This window comes from Condylura cristata, unplaced genomic scaffold, assembly GCF_000260355.1.
Source record: "Condylura cristata isolate star-nosed mole 26May11 unplaced genomic scaffold, ConCri1.0 scaffold00008, whole genome shotgun sequence".
Lineage (NCBI taxonomy): Eukaryota > Metazoa > Chordata > Mammalia > Eulipotyphla > Talpidae > Condylura > Condylura cristata.
This window is the reverse complement of record NW_004567109.1, coordinates 7,816,683-7,832,349: the sequence shown is the minus strand read 5'-3', so window position 1 is coordinate 7,832,349 and position 15,667 is coordinate 7,816,683. Positions and strand designations below refer to the sequence as shown.

General features: G+C 44.7%; 1 protein-coding gene across 1 annotated transcript in view; it reads left to right on the top strand.

Moving 5' to 3' along the window:
- UBR4 (ubiquitin protein ligase E3 component n-recognin 4) overlaps positions 1 to 15,667 on the top strand; it is a 110,555-nt gene that overhangs the window by 13,955 nt on the left and 80,933 nt on the right. Inside the window, exons 9-21 of the mRNA XM_004679358.2 lie at positions 1,057 to 1,181; positions 1,732 to 1,791; positions 1,880 to 2,070; positions 3,819 to 3,918; positions 4,074 to 4,211; positions 4,611 to 4,728; positions 5,804 to 5,991; positions 6,907 to 7,066; positions 7,169 to 7,254; positions 11,912 to 12,081; positions 12,852 to 13,134; positions 14,170 to 14,305; positions 15,314 to 15,393. Of these exons, the coding sequence (XP_004679415.1) occupies positions 1,057 to 1,181; positions 1,732 to 1,791; positions 1,880 to 2,070; positions 3,819 to 3,918; positions 4,074 to 4,211; positions 4,611 to 4,728; positions 5,804 to 5,991; positions 6,907 to 7,066; positions 7,169 to 7,254; positions 11,912 to 12,081; positions 12,852 to 13,134; positions 14,170 to 14,305; positions 15,314 to 15,393 (1,835 nt within the window). The remainder of the gene's footprint in view (positions 1 to 1,056; positions 1,182 to 1,731; positions 1,792 to 1,879; positions 2,071 to 3,818; positions 3,919 to 4,073; positions 4,212 to 4,610; positions 4,729 to 5,803; positions 5,992 to 6,906; positions 7,067 to 7,168; positions 7,255 to 11,911; positions 12,082 to 12,851; positions 13,135 to 14,169; positions 14,306 to 15,313; positions 15,394 to 15,667) is intronic.

Here is a 15,667-nt window from a genome sequence, read left to right as displayed (position 1 = left end):
AAATGTGACTAGACTTTATCGTTAGTAAAAGTGAGCAGATTGTACAGAGCTCCTGTAACCTCTTCCCTTGCTTGCACATTGGTATGGCACATACATTGGTACTGCACATTTGTTGTCATTGATGAGCCAGTATTCATACATTGCTGTGAACTGAAGTTAGTATTTACATTAGGCTTCATTCTGTTACACAGTACTCTACATTTTGATAAATGCTTATGACATGTATTAGTCATTACTGTATCATGTGGAACAGTTCTCCTGCCCTCAGACCCAAGTGCTCTACCTAGTAACCTCACTTCCACCACCCCCACCAGGCCCTAGTAGGCCCTGATTTTCCCACATTTCTATGGTTTTACCTTTCAGAATGTCACATAGTTGGAATCAACTAAGTGTGTATAACCTTTTCCGAATGGCTGCTTTTGACGTAGAGTGTGTATTTGTGGCTCCGCCATGTGTTTCCATGGCTTGATTGTGCATCTCTTTTTTCTGATGGACTGATACTCCATTGTGTGAATGCCCCACAGTGTGTCCTTGCATCTGTGAAAGCTGCAGTAAATATTTGAGTGTGGGATTCTGCAGGCAGAACTTTTTTTTTTTTTTTAAAGATTTATTTATTTGTGCATACAGAACTGGGGTACAGGCCAGAGGCTCAGGGGCGGTGAGAGGCTTCACCAGAGACAGAGTGGGGAGCAGAACAGGCAGATTGACGAAGTACACTGCTGAGGGGAGCAGCGGGCAGGTCAGGAGAGGTCTGCTGTGCCATGTGGTCACCTTCGGGGCAGGCGGGAATCGAACTCATGCGGAAGCGGCTTTAGATTCTCAGTGCTGTGCTTTAACCCGCTGCGCCACCAGGGAGGGCCTGCAGTCAGAACTTTTTAGCTCGTTTGTGTACATGCCTGGGAGTATGATTGCTGGATCATATGGTCGCACCACATCTTGCCCTTATGGAATTTACTTTCAGTAATGAAATCATGGAATTGCTTGTGGGTGGATTATGTTTCCGTTTCGATGGGTTCTTGGGGGGCATGCCTGATTGAAATCTGCGTCTTTTCCCAGGGGTGAGTGTGGCTACCTGCATGGCCATCCTCCATGTGGGTAGCGCTCAGCAAGTGCGCACAGGGTCCACGAGCTCCAAGGAAGAAGACTATGAGAGCGACGCGGCTACAATCGTCCAGAAATGTGTAAGCCACGCCGCTGGGAGCCCTGGAGCCTGGAGTGTGCAGATGGGGCGTATGGCCAGTACCCCCATCTCCTTGATGGGAGCAAGGACATGGAGTTTTCTCCACACGCCTTCCCCAGGATAGAGGCCTAAGGGACGTACACTTAGCTGTATTTGCCAGATAGGTTGTTCTCGTAGGAGAGCGTGAAACTTGTGGTGCAGCAGTCCTGGTGGAAGACGAGTCAGTCAGACAGCACATTGGAAGGCGTGTCGCTGTGCTTAGTAGCGATGCACAGTGAACGAGATGAGGTCAGATGAGTGTGTGGGCAGAATAAGTGGGTCAGAAGTGATCTGCTGCACACCTGGTGTGTGGCTTTCAGTGGGGTGACTGGAATGCCCTTGAAGAGATGAGCGGGGAGGGCAGCTGGTGCCACATGACATGTGATGTGGGCATCACTGGAAAGTGACTTGAGGACATTTACCTCTCAGGCCACGTTAATTTGTGTAAGATACAGCATTTGTAACGAAAGATGTCACCTTGCTCAGATCTTTGTATGTTTTATGTTGGATAGCTTGAAATCTATGACATGATTGGGCAAGCGATCAGCAATTCCCGCCGAGCTGGTGGCGAGGTAAGAAGCTTGGCCGTGCTCTATTCTGTCTTGTAGTCTCTAAAATGCAAATATTTTATCTTTATATTTTTTTTGTGCCTTTCAACAGCACTACCAGAACTTCCAGTTGCTGGGTGCCTGGTGTTTGTTGAACAGCCTTTTCCTCATACTGAATCTCAGTCCTACTGCCTTGGCTGACAAGGGAAAAGAGAAAGACCCGCTGGCTGCACTCCGAGTCAGAGACATCCTTTCACGGACAAAAGAGGGCGTGGGCTCTCCTAAGTTGGGGCCTGGCAAGGGGTATGTGTCTCCTTGACTGCCACTCCTGTCTTGCTGTGTTTTCTTGTAGCTTCGTATTTCTTTTTAAGATCTATTGATTTATACTTGTAAAAATTGGGGTATAGGCCAGAGGTATAGGGGGTGAGAGGGTTCACCAGAGACAGAATGGGGAGTAGACAGGCAGATTGACTGAATTACACTGCAGAGAGGAACAGCACGTGAAACAGGAGAGGTCTGCTGTGCCCTGTGGGCCAGCTCCCTGGCTGGGGATTGAACTCAAGCTGCAGTGGCTTCATAGTGCTGTGCTGTAACCCCTTGTGCCACTAAGGAGGCCCTGTGGCTGCTTCGTATTGATACGGAGCAAGTGTGACTCCTCACTTTTCACCTGAGTACAGTGATTTGCTCACTACCTGGTTGAACGTAACAGCTGTGGTGATGGCTGTCAACCTGGTGGCTGGGGATGGATCCTCTGTTCTTTCTAATCTGATTTCTTCTTTCTGTAAGAAGGAGATAATAGCTGTGTGATATGCATATATATGTATATATTAGGATTTTTCTTAGGTTCAAACCAGGAAAATAGCTTCTGTTTTATAAAATGGACTCATTTGACTTGGAGTTCTGTGCTCACTTGCATGTAACAAGGGGACGTTGTCATTTCCTCCTGGCTAGGAAGCTAAACATTTGCTGTTGTCTTGATCAAGTCTGGCGAGTCCTACTTGCTAGGAAAGAAACTGGAGCTACCGCTTGTGCTGTTTAAGGTTCTGTGTTCGAAGCCAGAGAATTTTTGGATCTCATTCATCTAGTCCCTACCATGTACTAGGCTCTGTTCCAGGCATTGAGAATGAAACACTCAATGAAGCACTTGTCCTTGCCTTTCTAAAGTTTTGTTTCTTTTGTTGTCGTCATCGTCTCTCTTTTTTTTTTTTTTAACATTTTAAAGGGCTGGGCTTGTTAGAAAAAGAAGAAAGAGAAACAGACATCTGCATAGTCACAGGCAGACAGGAGAGCTGCCATGGAGTCTATTTTCTAATAGGACCAACAAAGAGCAGATATATTAAAGGGGTCATGGTGGACTATTATGTGAGCGTTACGAATACAATTAAGCCAGAACAAGGTGCTTGAAGGTGGCAGGCTGTTACTTCAGTTCAGATGGTCAGGAAGGGCCTGGAGACCAGTTGTGAGTGTGCAGTGATAGAGGGAGCAGTGCACATTTTGGGAAGAATCGTTTGCACACTGCCTGTGCCCTTCGCCCAGTTTTCTTTTAGGTCTGTCTTTTTTCCCCTGTACAGATTATATGAGCTTGTTGTGTATTAAATTTACTAGCCTTTGTCCTATGGTCATTTTGCACAGAAGAGAGTTATGCACCTCCATTGTAAAACTTTATTTTGTAGTTTTGGGTGGGTCCCAGATTTTTTTTAATGCAAGTCAATAATTTTTAACCTCAAACAAATGACATGTTAAGTGTTAAAGCAACATTGAAGTGTTAGTATGTTCACTTGATCCAGGGACTTGGACTTGATAGATTAAATTGTAGAATTTTATAGATTTAGAAGAGTTTCTAGTTCAGGAATTCTTAACCTGAAGTCTGCGCGTCTCTAGATAGTTCCGGGTCAACTTCAGAGAGATTGTGAACTTCTGAAATGATATGCTGGTTTTGCGTATCTGCAGCTTGGGAGGGGAAGGTCTTCGAGGGGCCTAGAATGCTGAAGTAGCATGATCCGCTGTTTATGAGGTTTTAACTCACTGCATTTTCCCTTTTCTTCATGTAGGCATCAGGGTTTTGGGGTGCTCTCGGTAATATTGGCGAACCATGCTGTGAAATTGTTAACATCTCTCTTTCAAGACCTGCAAGTCGAGGCTCTCCATAAGGTGAGGAGCTTATCTCGAGCAGTTGGCTGCTGGTCCGCTTCTGGGGATGCCAGATGCGCCATCCATCAGCCAGATGGAGCTCCATCCATCCATCCATCCATCCATCCATCCATCTGCTCAGCCAGAGTGTCACTCTCTGTGGGTGTTGTTCGCAGGGCTGGGAGGCGGACGGCCCCCCTGCGGCCTTGAGCATTATGGCGCAGAGCACCTCCATCCAGAGGATCCAGCGGCTGATCGACTCTGTCCCACTGACGAACCTGCTGCTGACCTTACTCTCAACTTCATACAGAAAGGTGGGTGAGGTCATGGCTACAAAATCATCGGGAAGGTTGTATGGAACGTAATCTTAGCAAAATGAATAAGGCTGTACAACATGACCTTTAAAAACTCAAAATTTGTGGCAACCGTTTCAAAGATGATTCCAGATACTTGAATAAATTCTTGAGAGTTGTGATACATGTGGTTTCTCGGTGACTTGTGGCCATTTGGCTTGCTGAAACAGACTACAGCTGCTAGGGAGACATTCCTTTTGCAATTCTTGCCCAAATCATTAGTTTTGGAGTGCTTTTGTAAAGTGATGAGAGTCCCAAAGGCAGATGTTCGGAGAAATATTTGAAGAAAGACCTTGTCATGTCACTGAGAGGATGTAGGACGGCTCGCTGTGCAGTCATCACAGACACCTGTGCTTGCAGGCCTGCGTCCTGCAACGGCAGAGGAAGGGCTCCATGAGCAGTGACGCCAGCGCCTCCACGGACTCCAACACCTACTACGAGGACGATTTCAGCAGCACGGAGGAAGACAGCAGCCAAGGTAGCGGCCTCTTGCTTCCTTCCCAGGAGATGAGCTGTAGCGTGCAACGGCCAGTTTCCCTGTAGGCCCCTTGAGTTTCCCACTCACCATTTGCTTTCACCTGCTTGGGTGGTTCTGGACTCTGCGCTCTCAGAAATGACATTTAAGAGCAAGCCAAGTTCTTGCGGACTGGGTGCCAGAGACTGCTGCCAGCAAAGCCAGGTTGTTTTTCCTTCCTCTCTCCAAAATCAGCATCCGTCTCACTGTTCATCTTTCCTTCCATGCTTGCCCATTTGTGTGCTCTGCTCAGTTTTCCCAGTGAAGCTCAGAAGGTTGTGTGTCAGGTGTTTGGTTGGCTGGTGTCAGAGCTTTGTCATAGATTTCCTTGGGTGGAAACAGGGAAAGAAACCCCAGGCTGTTGTGAGCACCAGGGGAAAACCAACATCCCTCCTGCCTTGGTTTGCAGAGACTGAATAAAGATAAATTTCTCACATTCTTCATAATCAGGCTTGTGGGAGCCGTGTACGATATCACCATTCTTACCCTCAAGTTTTACTCTGGCGTTCACTCTTGGCAGACAAGTAGTAATCTACTCTTGAAAATGTTTGACTTGCTGCCAGTAAAATACAGTCAAATTGTTTTTCCTCTTTAGAGACTTATTTATGTATGTACACAAGAACTGGGGTGTAGGTCAGAGAGGTAGTAGGGAGTGAGAGAATTCATAAGAAAGAGTGGGAAGCAGAACAGGCAGATGTACTGAAATACACTGCTGAGGGGAGCAGCAGGTGGGACAGGAGAGGTCTGTGCACCCTGTGTGTCAGTTCCCTGGGATCGAACTCATGATGCAGTCAGTGGCTGGCGATAGCTTGATAGCACTGTGTCTTTAACCCCTGAGCCACCAGGGAGGCTATCCAATTGTTTCTCTTCCGTCTCTGGACTTTTTAAAAAAAAAAATAGTGGTTTTACTGAGGTCCATTTTACACGCAATAAAATGCTCCTATTTTAATATACATTTGAATGAGTTTTGACAGATGTATATGCTGTCTTGTAACTACCACTACATCAAGATATTCTTGTGTTCTCTTTCTCTGTTCAGATGATGACAGTGAACCCATTTTGGGACAGTGGTTTGAGGAGACCATCTCCCCCAGTAAAGAGAAAGTGGCCCCTCCGCCTCCTCCCCCACCTCCTCCACTGGAGAGCTCCCCTCGAGTTAAAAGCCCTAGTAAGCATGCCCCTGGTGAGAAGGGCAACATTTTGGCTAGTCGCAAAGATCCTGAATTGGTAAGTGTGGGTTTCTGAGGGTTAGGGTAAAGAGAAATGGGAAGAAGGATTGAAAAGCCCACCATTTTATAGGTTGGAAAACCCGAGAGAGATAGTTTTTGCTTAAGACTTCATTGTATTGATTGTTAAATAGTTTGTACCCCTTGTGTTGTTTCTCTGATTGAAGGTTAGTAGCCTAGAGCCTTTGGAGTCAGACAGAAGTGAGTTTGAATCTTACTCTGCTACTTACTAACTCTGTGACCAGGGGTGCAATTCTGTACTTCTCCAAATTTCAGTTTTGTCTCCTAGCATATGGAAGTGACTGTACTTCCCAAGATGATGGGAAAAATAAAGAGCTGTTAGCATACATCAGAAGGTTTGCTAACTATTTGTTCAACCAGTATTTGTTAATGACAGACTCTGTGTGTCCCTCATTCTAGTAGAACCTTCATCAATGAAGGAATCAGATGTACTAATACAGCTTAGTCTAGCTGTATGTGTGCCAGAAAACACTTGCACAATAATTCAGCTTAATAGAGAAGTAAATTAGGAATTCAATATATGTATAATGATACAGGCTTCAGAATTGAATATATTAATATCTTAGAGCTGGACAGAGTCAGGGCTTTAGAGGAACGAAAGCAATAAGTCAGTATATTTGAAAATCTTCTCTCTTCATATAGTACTTCATGAAGCCTTATTTTAAAATGGCATACTACTTTGTATAAGTGGGGCAGTTACATGGGAAAGATGATCATACTTTACCTTAATCCTGCTGTAGGGGATTTAAAATCTGATTCTCTAATTCATTGTTATTTATTGCATGAGGCTGGGGGAGGGGCAGTTTTTAGTGGTTTTTTTTACTTTCTTTGTTTAGGATCTGTAGACAATTCTGGGTTTATGAGCCTGGGATGAACTGCTTTGTCTTCCTTTTAGTTTTTAGGTTTGGCTTCCAATATTTTGAACTTCATCACCTCTTCCATGCTGAATTCTCGGAATAATTTCATCCGAAACTACCTGAGTGTGTCTCTTTCGGAACACCATATGGCTACTCTGGCCAGCATCATTAAGGAAGTGGACAAAGATGGACTCAAGGGTCAGTAAACAGGACATGTGTCTGGTGGAGTTTTGCTGTTAGCAGGGTGGTGAGATGTATTAAGTGGCTGCTTTTATAATTAGTTTTCGTGTTGTCTTCAAGGTTCATCAGATGAAGAGTTTGCTGCCGCCCTCTATCACTTCAACCACTCTCTGGTAACTTCTGACCTCCAGTCACCTCACCTGCAGGTTTGTGCATAATGACCATGTAGGCTGAGGGCTCCCTGAATGCCCTCTCAGTAGACTGCTAAGGCACACAGCTTGTCATAGAATCCCACTCTGGAGAGAGTGTTGAGAGGTCTTCTCATGTTGCTCTCCCGTAGTTGGATCATTTCAAGGAAAAGAAAGGTGTCATTTGTTCTCAGTAAGCTTAAAGAAAAGTTACAAAAACAACTCCTGATGAGTACGCTAGTAGAAAATCATACATACATCCAAGAAGGCAGTGGCTGGCGATAGCTTAATAGCATTGAGACTTTCACCCCTGCACCACCAGGGAGACCCCTTAGTGGATTTTGAGTGGCATTGATCTCCAATAATTTGTTGTAAAATTGTTTTGAAAAACATTATTTTTGTGGATTTTCACAATCTAGACATATTCAAGGGCTTGCACTTGGCCCTGAAAGGATGTACCAGGAAGCTGTTTTTTTTTTTTCCCCAAAGATTTATTTATTTATGCATACAGGGGGTACAGGTCATGGGTGCAGGGACAGTGAGAGGATTCACCAGATACAGAGGGGGGAGCAGAACAGGCCGACTGATGAAGTACACTGCTGAGGGGAGCAGCAGGCTGGTCAGGAGAGGTCTGCCGCACCATGTGGTCAGGGATCGAACTCATGCTGCAGTGGCTTTGGAGAACTTCATAATGTGGTGCTTTAACCTATTGCACCACCAGTGAGAGCCCAGGAAGCTGTTTTAAGAGGTTAAAAATGATTCTGATAGTCCCAAACCATTTGAGAAATTCTTTTAAGTTTCTTTTGTTTACAGAAGATAAATAGAGGCCCTCCTTGGTGGTGCAGTGGGTTAAAGCACCACAGAAATTCTCTGAAGCCACTGCAGCATGAGTTCGATCCCTAGCCAGGGAGCTGACCCACAGGGTGCAGCAGACCTCTCCTGTCTCGCCTGCTGCTCCCCTCAGCAGTGTGTTTTGTCAGTCTGCCTGTTCTGTCTCTGGTGACTCCTCTCACTGCCCCTGCACCTTTGGCCTGTACCCTAGTTCTATATGCATAAGTAAATAATTTTTTTTTAAGTAAAGAAATAGAACAACTATTTATGCTTAATTATTGTTAATTAACCTTTTTAAAAGTAGGTTTATTTATTTATGCATACAGAACTAGGGTACAAGCCAGAGATGTCCGAGCAGTGAGAGGATTCACCAGAGACAGAGTGGGAGCAGAATAGGCAGATGGGCAAAGTACACTGCTGAGGGGAGCAGTGGGGAGACAGGAGAGGTCCGCGGCGCCATGTGGGTCAGCTCCAGGGTGGGGATTGGACTCTCACTGAAGCAGCCGTGGCTGGCTTGCAGTGCTGTGCTTCCACCTGTTGCGCCACCAGGGAGGGCCCCAACTTTTTTTTTTTTTTTTTTTTTTGTGGAAAAGGCACTATAAATTGATTAGAAAACTTTTTTCCTGATAATAAGATAAATATAAGAAAATGCTTAATACACAGCTTTCTTATTTTGTTACTGAGGTATGTTCATCGCCCCACAAAACTTCCTTAGACTGTGTGGTCAGTGTAACCTAAAAGTTGCATTCCTTGTCCAGATCTGAGTTTCCTTAGGGCAGTTTGAAAGCTCGTAGACTTGGCCTTTTCCTGTCCAGACTTGTCCAGCTCGAAGGGCAGAGCTGTGCTTTTCTAGAGAACAGGAATTCTCAGGGCTCCTGCAGTGACGTAGCCCTCTTGGCATGTAAAGCTTAGTTACAGATCGTGCAGCCTGGCAGCCTGTAACTGCTGACTTGGGCTCCTCGTGGCAGAGGGCTCCATTCCTTTCCAAACAAGGGACTTTAAATTCTCTCCTTAACCTCTTTGCTGTGCTGGAAGAGAATGAAGTGCTCAGCGCAGTCTGTCTGCTGCTGTTCTCCCTCCCTCCCCTGGGTATTGCTGCACCACATTATCTTCCAAGGAAAGGTAATAAAAAAGTAAAGGATATCAGTTATGTCCAAGAAGTTGTTTTCAGCAATCAAGGCAATGTGCTTCGAGTTAGTAAGGCCATAACCTATTCTGTATTTAGAGAAGAATTGGAACCTTCTTATTGATGACTTTGGAACACTTGGGAGATTTTTCAGTTGGCATGTCCCCTCTGTTCTTTTGGATTTGTCTAATAAAGCAGTCTACTAATGTACTTTGTGTCTTCTGAAGCCAGATGAGAAAGATTTTTGTCTACTTTCTGTTGGTGTCTTGCCCACTTGATCTTTGGTGATTGACCCCGTCTCCAGCTCCCTCTCTGGAATCTGGGGTGGACTGTAAGGGCCAACCCTTTAGTCACATGGTTGGTTCCTTTGGCATCCAGCCCCATCCTGAGGCCGTCTCGGGGTGCACCAAGAATCACCACACTGGCATGAACTCAGGTATAGATAGACGAGAGGGGTTTTGTGAATTACAACAGCTCCTCCTGTCATCATGCAGGACGTTGCAAGAGCGCTATGCCAGGAGTGGGGCAGTGGCCGAGAGCCTCGGGGCTTGGAGTTCAGGGGGCAGGCTTTCCATGGGAGAATTAAAAGGTGCTGGGGGTGGTGATGGTCACTCAGTTGGCACAGTATGTGTGCCTACTGGAGCAGAACTGTATACTTTAAATGGTTAAAATGGTCAGTTTTATCACTAGTACTAGTACCTACTAGATGGTAACTGCACGTTATTGTTACCGCGGTGACCTAGGCGCGTTTGTTCAATTTCTGTGCATTGAGCTCTGGCTGTGTGCCTTGTGCTGTGGTAGGCACTGAAGAAATACAGATGACATGAGTTAGTGTGGGGTCATGAGAGAAGGGAGACAGGGAGGGGTGGGTAAGAGAAAGGGTTATAGCAGAGATCAGTGGTAACAGAAAGAAACATTAAGGTATTGCCAGGGCTAAAAACCCAAATGAGACTGGAAGGACATTATTGTCTTTAATAGCAATAGGAAGTAAGAAACAAGACTTGGCCTTGGGATTGGAGGAAGATACACTTGGGTTTATTTTAAATGCGAAATTTTCAGATGCCAGTAGGAAGAATGAAGGTGTCTATAAATTAGGTGGAAATGTGAGCCTGAATTTCATTGTTAAAAAATTAAAACGGACAGATTGGTTTGGGAACTACCTCTAGATCTCTTCTGCTCTTGAAGAAGTGAGAAACGATGAGGTGGGCGGAGGATGGCAAGATGACTGTGAAGCAGGGCCTCGGTGCCTGCTGTGCGGAGGGCGGGCGAGGGTGCCCAGCCTTGCTACCGAGTGCTGGCTCAGTTTTTCTTCTAAGAAAGTCAGCTGCTCTTCTTAGAGCTGGTCAAAGTTGGAATGGTAGGAAAAAAACCGGCTTCTGAGGAATGGTAGTTCATTTTTTATGTGTCAGAGCTGAAAATGTCACAAAGTCAAATACAGAAAATCTCACTGAAAAAAAAAAGTTGTATAAATGCTATTTGAAGAATATGTGTTAACCATAATCCTCCCACCAAATTCATTTTAATTTTTCTAGTTTCCATCTAATTCCTGGACCTGTAGATAATCTCAACTTAGGTCTTGGTTTCTGCTTTTATAAGTGCTGCTATTTTATATACATACACACACTTTTTAAATGATTCTGTTACAGTAGATGTAAAAGGTTATGTACCATTATGACTACGCATTCCTTGTTTTGAACATTTAGATTTTTCCTTTTTTTATTATAATAGTGCTACAGTTCATGTTTTGGGCATAGGTCAGGCTCTTGCTTTGAAGTCAGGAGTTGAAAAGTCAGTTACGTTATGCTGAGCGAGGTGATTAAGATTGTAAGCTTTAGTGCTAAATCTTGACTTTACTTATGTTTGTCAGCCTGTCCGAGCCGTTCCCTCCTCACTCCTCCTAAGGCAGTGTGCACACCCCCGAACGCCACTGTGAGCGCTCCGTTTGACGGCTGTGCCTGGTGCTTGTGCACACTGCCCTGATCGGGCACGACCACGGAGAGCTGCGCCGTTCTGGATAATCTGTGCCAAGAAGGGGCTCTTCTGGGGTGTTTTATAAGAACATAATTTAATTTGTCATACTTGGAGATTTATTTTATATCCTGAGGTAACTGTGATTTGTTTCTTCTAAAGCCAAATGAGAAGACAGGCTTTTGTCTGGTCTTCCATTGGCATGCTGCTCAGTTTGTGTATGCTGGGCAAGATAAGTTGCAGCTCAGATAACTGTGCTGAAACTAAAGCTCATTTGAAAGATGTGCTACATCTAGAGGCAAAGAACGGCCTTAATTAATTCTAGATACTTGACATCTTACAGGCGAAATTTCTGCTCTGTTAATATGAGTTGCTAGATGTCCCTCTCTTGCGTGTTACTGTATCATGTAACTGATTGTGAGAGACAAGCCTATTGGCCCACACAGTTGTTCAAAAAGTTTTCTTTTGAAGGCACAGACTTTAACGATTCATCTATTTAGATAGATTTCCTGATTCTGTTGTCGCTTGAAGGTTTCCTTCTCAAGACAGCATTTTCACACTGATCACAGGCTGTTACTGGGGGTTATATTCATAATTTTCTTGTTGATATGTTTCTTACGTGAATGAAAACTTTCTCCAAGCCACTTGTATGTCTGGATTTCTGGGTGGTGCTTTCTTTAAAGTGTGGCAGCACCTCTGGAGAGTGTCCTCGCTGCCTTTCCTAACGGTCTCTTGTGTCTTTCATGTCAGAACACACTGCTGCAGCAGCTGGGAGTGGCTCCTTTTTCTGAGGGGCCCTGGCCCCTGTTCATCCACCCTCAAAGCCTCTCTGTGCTTTCACGCCTCCTACTCATCTGGCAGCATAAAGCGGGTGTTCAAGGGGACCCTGACGTCCCGGAATGCCTCAAAGTGTGGGACAGGTAAGAGCGTGTCAGGAGCAGCCCTATGGAGGAGGTTATTTATTTTTGTTTTTGTTTTTTTTTTAACATGGTTTGGTGTCTTCAAAGCAGTTTGTTTTCCTAAGACTTTGATTTTCTGTTCCCCTTTTATGATCAAATACTGTTCTAATGCTGGATTTGAGGAACCATAAACCTCTTGAATGCCAAAGACCCTCTCTTTTTTGTAGTGGAGCCTTGCAAAAAGGCAAGGAGGTGGGGGGTGGGGGCGTGTTTTGAGGGAAACCTTTATTAAAACACAAACTTCTTTCTTAATAGCCAGGACAGTACTAATATTTAGTTGCATTTCTTCCTTTTTTGCTTAAAAGCTCTTCTGACAAGTTTTTTGAATAGTTATTTTTGGTTGCTTTATAGTGACTTACTGTAGTCATTTCAATCTGTAGGCTAAACACAAATCAGAATTAAACTATAGAAATAAAGTATAGAGAAAAACAATAGAATTACTTGTACCTATCCAGGCATATGGATTTATAAAGCCCACATGTTTCAAGGAGTTTCTGGTTCTCTCCCTTGTCAGAAATGGCAGGAGGGTGCTGGATCCCAAGTGCTCTCGGCGCTGCTGTGCTGCTCCTGGCTGCAGCCCAGGTTTCGTCTGTCTGTGAAGCTTTTGTCTTCCTCAGTTTGTTACCTTAATGCTTAGGATTAAGAAGTTCGCTTTTCCACAACTTGACATCAGGTTCTTGGGCATATCCTGGCTCTCCCCACCAGATACAGTCTCCTTTTGTCTGCGCTAGGTTTTTGTCGACAATGAAACAGAACGCCCTGCAGGGGGTGGTGCCCAACGAGACGGAAGATTTGAATGTGGAACACCTGCAGCTGCTGCTGCTCATCTTCCACAACTTCACTGAGAAGGGCCGGCGGGCCATACTGACGCTGTTTGTGCAGACCATGCAGGAGCTGAGCTCCCACATGGACACCCAGATGCGCTGCGTGCCGCTCCTCTTGGCTCGACTCCTGTTGATCTTTGACTACCTGCTTCACCAGTACTCCAAAGCCCCCGTGTATCTGTTTGAGCAGGTACAGATGAATGCTTTCTTTTCCTTTACTAGCTGTTACTGAGAGCTTTGTCCTTGAGTTGCCATGATGCAAAGCAAAATGATCTGCTCAACTGAGGTTTCAGCTGTGCTGGGGGTCCGCAGGCCACTGGCACTTGGAGTGCACCTGCAGTTGTGCCTGGCTGGCAGCAAGGAAGGTAGATGATTTGCTTTGAAGTGCTGTCAGAATGGCTAGAGGTGCTGTGTACAGGCGCCCTTTCTGCATTCACTCCCGCCCCGGATCTGGCCCTTTGGCCTTTGGTGACTACAGTTGACCCTTGAGCAAGGTGTGGACTAGGGGCACTAACCTCAGTGCAGTAAAACCTGAATGTAACTTTGGACTCTTCCAAAACTTAGAGGTAACTCCATTTGCCCCTTGGTGTCCCTAGGGAATTGGTTTTAGACAAGCCCCGCCCTCCAGTCACTGCCCGAGCAGTTACCTGAGGATGCGCAAGACCCATACAGCGGCCCTCTGAAGTTGGGATTCCTTACCTGTGGGTTCAGCTAGCCAGCATCTGTGATTGGTTGGACCTGTGAGGGCAGCACCTGAGGGCTTTCTCACATAAGTGAGCTTGCGCTTTTGCAGCCTGTCTGTTCTGTGGTCGGCTGCTTTTTAGTAACTGATTGGTGTTGAGCAGTAAGTTCTGTGGACTAATACGTTTACTTTAAGGGTCCAAAAAGGGGACCAGTGCGTGGTTATTTCTTAAGAAGTTTCATCTTAAAAATGAAAAACACTATACATTTAAAAAAAATAATATAATAGCTTATTTTTACATCATTTTGTGCCTTTTTCCATCTCAGTTGTGATCCCCGTGGGCTTCCCATCACCAAATCACCCGAAAACACTGTATTTTTATATTTCTACCAGAAAATCCTTTCCAAGAGAAGTCACAGAAAATTCTAAAATTTAACTGTATTTGAGAGTTACTAAACTTTGATACAGCACTCTGTTATGTCTGGAATGAGAAGCAAAATGGTGACTGAATCTCTTTTAATTTGAGTGTATGTGTTTTAAAAGGTGCAGCATAACCTGCTAAGTCCTCCTTTTGGGTGGGCAAGTGGATCCCAGGACAGCAACAGCCGCCGGGCGACCACCCCTCTCTATCATGGGTTCAAAGAAGTAGAAGAAAACTGGTCGAAGCATTTTTCATCAGGTCAGAAAGAGGATTGTCACTAAGAAACCGACTCAGTGATTATTATCAGTGGAGTTGAATTTGGAGATCTTTGGTTATTTGGCTTATTCTGCTCAAAATCCTTCAGATTTGAATTACTTGTAAAACTAGAGTCTCACATGTGCCACGTTTATTTTATTTTATATATTTTTTACATTTTATATTGTCATTCATCACTTGTTGTTTGTTTTTCAAAGATTTATTTATTTATGCACACACAACTGGGGTATAGGCCAGAGGTGCAGGGGTGGTGAGAGGCTTCACCAGAGGCAGAGCGGGGAGCAGAACAGGCTGGCTGACAAAGTACATTGCTGAGGGGAGCAGCATGTGGCACATTTATTTAAGAACAAAAATTGTTGAGACAAGAATTTGGGATCTTTGTGCCTGACCATAGAGTAGAGTACGTGGATTTTTGCTACTGTAGGTGATTAGGTTTAATTTGGTTGGGGATATAGCTCTAATCCACAGACAGATTTTCCTTGTGGGTTTTGGTGAAATTAATGGGAACCCTGGCATTCTCTTGGCAGTTGTTACTCTTTTGATGAGGTAGCCCCCTACTTACTTTTAATATGTTTGCTTTCATCCTGAGGCTTGTCAGGTGTACTTTGTGGAAACTCATCAAGACTCTGAGTTGCTGGCCCCATTCATGTTAGGGAGGTAGCTTTGGGATTTTATGCGGTGTCCTACGACAGTTTGCTGATTGATTTGGTGATCAGAGTGTCCCTTAGTTCACCTTCTAGCAGTAGTTGTCCCAGAGGGTCATTGGCTATGTCAGGAGACACTTAGTTATCAGCTGGGAGGGAGGATGCTGCTAACATCCTGTAGTGCACAGGATAATCGCTCCCAAGGCAGAGAATTATCTGGGCCAAAATTTCAGTATACCGAGTTTGGGAAACCCCTGTTTTGAATGTTCTCAGTTGTTATGTTTTCTACTTACTGAATAGCATCGAGAAGGAAACTGTTGTTTTAATTGACTACATTGTTTTTCAGATGCAGTCCCACAGCCCAGATTCTACTGTGTCCTGTCCCCAGAAGCCTCAGAGGATGATTTGAACCGACTCGATTCTGTGGTATTAGGAACTTTAAAACCCCATCTTAAATATAGGTCAGGTGGCCTCCACCAGAGTCAGCCTATAAGGTGGTGGGGGATGACTTTTGTTCTGTAATAAGGAAATTTGGTTTATCTGAGAATTTAAAAGAAAAATGTTACTTTAGTATTTATTTGCTGGTCTCCATTATGTTGTCAGGATGGCTTCTCTACCAGTTGACATCTTTGACACATCATTCCTGAAGACTAGCGCTTTTTAAGCATTTGTCACTTGCAGACATTTTTTTTTTTTTTTT